We start from the raw sequence: 6544 nt of genomic DNA on the forward strand, positions 1-6544 counted from the left end.
TATATTTATATCTATATATATTTACAACTCTGCCATAGATTCCTTCACCTTTGGTTAAAAAAGTTAAAGCCCTCTCTTTAATAGCATACTTTCTCTTTAAAAGAACACACATTTTGCATACAAAAGAAAAAATCTGTTCCCATAAGTCAACATTACATTCCTCATCTTCAAACGGCAAAGGCTGTGAAGGTTAGACTCCAGAGTTTATCAACACTCCACTGCACAGACATTTAAAATGACTATTTATTTTTTATGTTTTATATACAGTAAGATCTGAATAATTTCATTTTTTTTTCTTTTTGCTTCACATAACTGGGAAAAATAAAACCCGTGTATTTGTAATTTCTTTTTTTTTAATTTCTAATGTTTTTCCACCTATCTGCACTATGGGTTTAGAGGCACTCCATCACGTGATGAATTTTTTTTTCTTTTTTTTTTTTTCTTTTTTTTCTTTTAAAGTATTTTAAGTATCCTTTGGACAGCTTCTCCCCCGAGAAGATGACTTCCTCCTCCTGGGAAATCCTCTGCCTTCAGCAGGCCTTGGGGAGCTCTGGAGGCACCTCGCTCGCAGAGATGCGGTACTGCACCTTGGTGTTGGTGATGGCCCCGTGCTTCTGCCGGAGGTGAAGCCGCAGCTGGCTTTTGTGGCGGAAATGCAGGTTGCACTTCTCACACTGTGGGGTTAGAGGCAAAGGCAGAGGGTGTGAAATATGACGGGAGGGGACACAACCTTCTCTTCAGGGCGGGGGTCCCACAGCAAACCCCTGTCCTCCGCCAGATACCCCAGGATGTTGTGCCCATTATACTGGTGGACAAGGCAAAAAAAAGTGGGGACATGGTGGGAGAAGCAGCACCCAGGGGAACCACATCCCAAGCTTCCAGAAGCACATTTTGGTTTATAGGATGTACAAAGGCCGAGGGCCCTGAGGAGGGGACCCTGGCTCTGACAGACATGGTGCCGAGCTCCTTATCTAGATGCTCAAACCAGCTACGGGGTTATTTCAGGAGCTGCTTTTGACCCCTGCCAGGCTGGATGGCTCCAGAGGGATGTCTGGACAATAACCTCTGCTCCAATCCCCTCTCTAGCAGATGGGAAAGCCAGAAAAGCCTCAAAGAGCTGTGAGCCCCCAGGGCTGCAAGAAAGGCAGGGCAGGCTGCTCGCTCAGCGTGGGTGCCAGCAGCACCAGGGACCCCAGGCCAGGCTGCCTGCTCCTTTCCCCCCTCCCTGCACACAGCGGGCCGCTGTAATTTAAGCCACAGCTATTTGGAGAAGTGTGACCTTCTTCCAGATGGAGTGGAAGAAAGGAAGAGTAGCTAAGATGTACCCAGCCCGGGCTGCATGTCAAGTGTTTCCAACGCAGCCGCTCACGACAAAATATTGTGTCAGCATCGGCTAATGCACTAGAGGGGGACAGGGCATGAGGAGCAGGGATGTGACCTCAGTGTGGTGCCTCATGAGGCTGGTGAAGGGCATTGAGGTGCTTCAACCAGCCCATGTGAATGCTCCAGTGTCTTCCCAGCCCCCCAGGTTTGGCAGCATCCTCCCTCAGCCCCAGCTGAGAGCCACTACAAAAAAAAGAAAAGCAGAGTCACTCACATGATACGGTTTCTCTCCTGTGTGGATTCGAAGGTGACTTTTGAGTGTCTGCAGGTGCCGGAAGCGTGTGCCACAGATCTCGCAGGGGTATGGCTTCTCCCCAGTGTGAATGAGCACATGAGCACGGAGATGAGCCACCTAGAGAGAGCAGTTCTGGGTGAGAACAGCCCCAGGGGCGAGAGCATCCCAGCAGGAGCAAGGACATCCCTGTGGGAGTAAGGATATCCCACCAGGAGTGGGGTTCTGCACAGCCATCTTTTTTTGGTCTAGTGGTTTCCAGCTGGGAGTCAGGGCCACGTGTCTCTGAGGTCTGGTATCTCCAGTCCTTAACAGCAAATGGAGGAGAGGAGCTAAAACCAGCAGTCAAGCTTCCTGCTAAGCCAAACTGGCCCACACAAACCTTGAGACCCCTATTTATCCCACAACACCATGGGAAGAGCTGCCCAAGGCAGTGAGTGTGGCCCATCAGCTTCCTCCCTGCCATGAAGCGTCACTGGTCTCAGGTATAAGGTCAGGCCATGTCCCACCTCCCCAGGCACCACAGGTCCCAGAGGCCATACGCACCTGGACAAATCTGGCCCCGCAGGTCTCACACTTGTAGGGTTTCTCTCCGGAGTGGATGCGTGTGTGGGTTTTCAGGTTGGCCGGCCGGTTGAACTGCGCTCCACAGATGTTGCAGCGGTACGGCTTTTCTCCTGCAGAGCCCAAAAGAAAGGGTGAGGGAATAAGTACTGGTGTGCTCAGTCCTTGTGATTCATGGTGCTCCCCAAAGTTAAGTCCTTTCAGGTGCCAGACCCCATGGCATGAAGCACTAGCCCTGACTCTGTCCCTTTTGGAGATGGCTGTGGACAAGCAGCATTGGACAGGACAGCTCGGGGTGTCCCCAGAGCAGGGTGAGCTCAGGAGGTACCCAGGCACCATGGGTACCTTTTCTTTTTCCGGTTGGGAGCTGCAGCCTTCAGGGCAAGACAGAAAGTCAGGCAGCTCTGCCAGCGAGGATTAACAGCATCACTGCTCCTGGCCCCGTGACAGTGGCTGGCACCCTCTGTCTCCCTACAGCCATGATAAGCCATGCAGGGCCACTTGGCTCCCTTCAGGCTCCTCGTGGTCCCCAGCACATCCTGCCTTGGCTGTTCATCACCTCTTTAGAGGAGCGAGGAGAGCTGATAGAGTGGAAAGCCAAGGCATGCCCAGTGACCCAGCTCCCAAGCCATTATTCAACTACAATCACCGCTGCTGGCCCTGGATGACCTTCTCACAGTGATGGGGGGAGCTGCAAAAAGGTTTTAACTGGTTTCTTTGGGATGGTTGAAGATGGGCTCAAAGGGGAGCAGGAAACAGCCATCATCTACCCCTTCCTGCCTTTTTCTTTTGTTTCCAGGTGTTGATGCCATGCGCTCTTGAGCCCTGCCCTGGCACTTGTGTTGTCTCCTTCACCTGCACAGCCCTCCTGGAGCTCAGCTGGGGCTGATGGACTTTATGCCTAATACAGTGCAGCAGCACTGATTTGTCAGCACAGACTTCCCTCCCCCAGCCACTGAACGGGGTTGTTGACATGCTAAGCATTAATAAAAGCATGAGAAAAAATCCCCAGGTTTGTCAGCAAATGACTAAACCCTTAATATCCCCTTCCTTTCTCAGCTTTCATTGTGCTGAATCACAGAATCCATCTGTTCACAGATTTTCCCATCAGCAGAGTTTCTGCCAGGCTAGATACAATCTGGATTTCTAGGATGTAGGGGAAAAAAAATTGCAGACTTTTTGTTAAATAATAAAAAAATATATATATTTTTTTTTTAAAAAGTCTACCATAAAGTAACCTGGAGGGCACGCATCTGATCCCAGCCATGAATTTTGCAAGCTGCCTTTAGAAATGGCAGTGCCCAGCGCTTTACAGCGAAGAAGCTTGAGCTGCAGCCCCACTGCGAGGCCAGGCAGCATCTCCCCTGTTCCCAGGTTTGGTGCTCTGCCCAAGGGCTCCCTGGCAGCGCCAATAAAAGCACCTTGTCCCAGTCAGGGACAGCAGGTGACACAGAGCTGGGGACACTCTGTCTGGGACAAACCCAGCCATGTTTATGGCTCACATGCCCAGCAACCCTCAGCCCCAGTAAGTTGCCCCGTGGCCAACACCGTACCTGTGTGGACAGTTTTGTGGCTGGCAAGGTTCCCCTTGTAGCGGAAGGAGGCCTGGCAGCGGTCACACTTGTAGGGCTTGTCACTGTGGACTTGCAGAGAGTGTCTCTTGAGAGAGGCCTCCTCGGAGAACCGGCAGTCGCATTCATTGCAGAAGAAGGCTCCATTCTCTGGGAGGGCAGAGAAGAGAGCCGTGAGATGGGCAAGGCGTAGGCCAGCTCCTCGATGGGCCACAGAAGGGGGTTGGAGTGGTGGAGAGGGGAAGCCAGAGCAAGTGTTGGAACTCTTAAATGCTGCAGGTAGGTTTGACCATCACCACAGTGAGGTTCCCTCGGTGGATCTGTGCCCATACCACAGGTGACAATTCTGCATTCCCCCTCCCTGAGCTGCAGGCAGATCTGTGCACAGATACTTGTCTCTGGGCTTGTAGAGTTTTGCAACAAGATTGCAAGCCTCATTATCTGCATTTCTCCAGATGTGCGCATTGGGCTCCCTGATAATGAAGATATCATGACAGATGCATGAGCCATACCATCTTGCCCAATCTCCATTAGGGTCATTACATCTGCCAAGCTTGTGCTCCCGTGGTTCTGGTGGGGTGGGGTGCACTTTGTTTCCTGTCCTTAGCTGCCAAGTTTGCAGCAGGTGACTAATTCCCTGTACAAAGTTATCTGGACAGTGCTGGGGAAAGGGAGGAAGGAAGCAATTCCCGTGTGTGTGTGTGTCCCTCACATGCATGCACACAGCTGGTCAGCCAGTTAAGAGGGGACTGTAAAGCACCTTGGGATCCACCAGCATCAGAGACAGGTCTGACTGCCCGTTTGGACACAGGGCACAAGTTGGACAGGTCCCCAGACTGCACAGCCCCCTTGCCTGCTGGCTGAAAAAGGTGACCAGGGATGCAAGACTCACCACAGCTGGAGTCAGAGTATTCAGACTGGGTTTCCCCCATCTCCTCTCCAAAGTTTGAGCCAGGGGTATGAAGGCACATCTCAGCATGTTGTGGGGACTGGCAGCCACAGGAGCTGCACTTCGACGAATGCATGTACAGCGGGGACTGCCCTTCGCTGCTCCGAGGGGACCCATCCCGGGACCTGTGGAAGGACAGCAACACACACAGCTGTGAGAAGGCTCTTGCTGTGCTTGAGCTACTGAGCCCTTGTTTCCACCCTTCCACACACAAGGGACGGCCATGTTTTACGGGGATGCTTTTCTGATGAGACGCACAGCATAGCCCTGATCAACAACAGGTCCCTGAGCCTCAATCCTTCAGGTGCCCATCACCAAATGACCTCATACTCTCTAGGAACATCCAGGTCCAGAGGCTAGTGTGCTGTTCCCTGGTAGTCTGGCCTTTTCAACGCTTATAGCCAAACAACAGCTCGAGGCACAGAGAGTCTGGTGAAAATCAGGTCAGGCAAATCCAGGCTCCAGAAACCACCCAGAGCTGCCAAAGTGAGCCAGGGATTCCTGACCCGATGCTCTCAATTCCATCGCCAGGCCAGGCTAGCACCACTAAGGTGGGGACAGCTGGCACCCAACCGATGTCACTGGCGGTGCTCCACCAAATGCAGAGGCCTCTACCTGCTCATGGTTGGACTCCCCAGCCCAGTGCCACAGCTATTTCACACACTTCCAAACCCTCACCAACACCACAGGTGGTCCTGTCTCTCATGGTGGGGGAGGAAATCTTCTTACCTGTTAACAATATTATTGAGTCTGCTTGCTTGTGGGATAGTAGAGTCTTCTCCATTCGCACTCATCTTAGTGGGGGATTGCACGTTGAGATGCTCCGGCTCCATGGACTGCTGGCAAGTGGACATGGGCATGTAGGTGCGAGGAGAGAGTGTTGCCATCTCATTCTGCTCAGCACTGTCTTGCTTGGTGCTCTGATTGAGAGAGTTGAGGACAATGAACTTGTACTTCTTCCAGTTGCAGGCTTTGGGGTCTGTGGGGCTCTTGGTGAAGAGGGAGCTGGAGCTCTGACTGATACGGGCGTTCTTGCTGCTGCTGGACTCGGTTGGCGAGTTGGGCTGACAGTCTGACTTCTGGGGGCTCTGGGGGCTGATGAGTCCCTTGCGGTCCAGGGGGGTGTTGGTGGGCTCAAAGTGTTGGCTGATCTCATCCTCTGAAGAGGTCCTCTCCTCCTCTTTGGCCACTTTGTCACAAGGGAAATAGGGATTGTTCCGGATCGAAGGGACAACAGGTTTGGGGCCAGAGGCTACGCTGTAGTGCATGTCACTCCTGGCTTCTTCAGCAGCACCTTCTTTTGGAGCATAGATGGTAGTGTGGCACATGTTGGCCGAGATGTCGGTAATGGTTCTCATGTACTCGGTGGGGATTGTCCTGGAGCTGTCACATGGCAGGATCCTCTCCTTGGGGAAGGCACCTGCCCTCGAGAGTTCGGAGAGAGGCATCCTCATCTCCCGCAGCTCATCATCCACAAGGAAGCTATTTAGAGGGAGAGGGCTGTATTCATGGTAGGAAATGGGGGATCCAGACAAACTGTTGATCAAGCCAGGTGCAAAGGCCCTCCCATTGCAGAGGGACCCATTTTGGAGAGGCAGGCCGTTCTCTGAGACATCTCTGCTCCGATAAGCCATCACCTCTGGGTGGCCCAGCATCCGTCCAGCCAAAAACTCTTCCCTTGGGGCCTTCACAGCAGACACCATCTCCGCTTCACTGGAACCAGGCAAAAAGGAGGGAGATGCAGTCATTTTCAGCCCAAAACGATAAATTTTTAGATACTTTGTCAGTTCTCCCCCATTCCCACCCAAACACACCATCCCAGGCTCTCCAAAGTTCACCCACGAC

General features: G+C 52.5%; 1 protein-coding gene across 2 annotated transcripts in view; it reads right to left on the reverse strand.

Annotated features, from left to right (window-relative positions):
* Window positions 1-286: 286 nt before the first annotated feature.
* The window catches only part of BCL6 (BCL6 transcription repressor), a 7705-nt gene continuing 1447 nt past the window's right edge, over window positions 287-6544 (reverse strand). The window contains exons 3-8 of one of the 2 annotated variants that reach the window (XM_010177271.1): window positions 5429-6436; window positions 4643-4824; window positions 3733-3900; window positions 2162-2292; window positions 1598-1735; window positions 438-674 (exon numbers count right to left, since the gene is read on the reverse strand). In XM_010177271.1, coding sequence (XP_010175573.1) covers window positions 531-674; window positions 1598-1735; window positions 2162-2292; window positions 3733-3900; window positions 4643-4824; window positions 5429-6436 — 1771 coding nt within the window. In that variant the 3' untranslated portion in view covers window positions 438-530. Of the gene's footprint in view, window positions 675-1597; window positions 1736-2161; window positions 2293-3732; window positions 3901-4642; window positions 4825-5428; window positions 6437-6544 lie in introns of both variants that reach the window. The other variant, XM_010177279.1, reaches the window with a different exon arrangement.

Source organism: Antrostomus carolinensis, unplaced genomic scaffold, assembly GCF_000700745.2.
Source record: "Antrostomus carolinensis isolate BGI_N321 unplaced genomic scaffold, ASM70074v2 scaffold23560, whole genome shotgun sequence".
Taxonomy (NCBI): domain Eukaryota; kingdom Metazoa; phylum Chordata; class Aves; order Caprimulgiformes; family Caprimulgidae; genus Antrostomus; species Antrostomus carolinensis.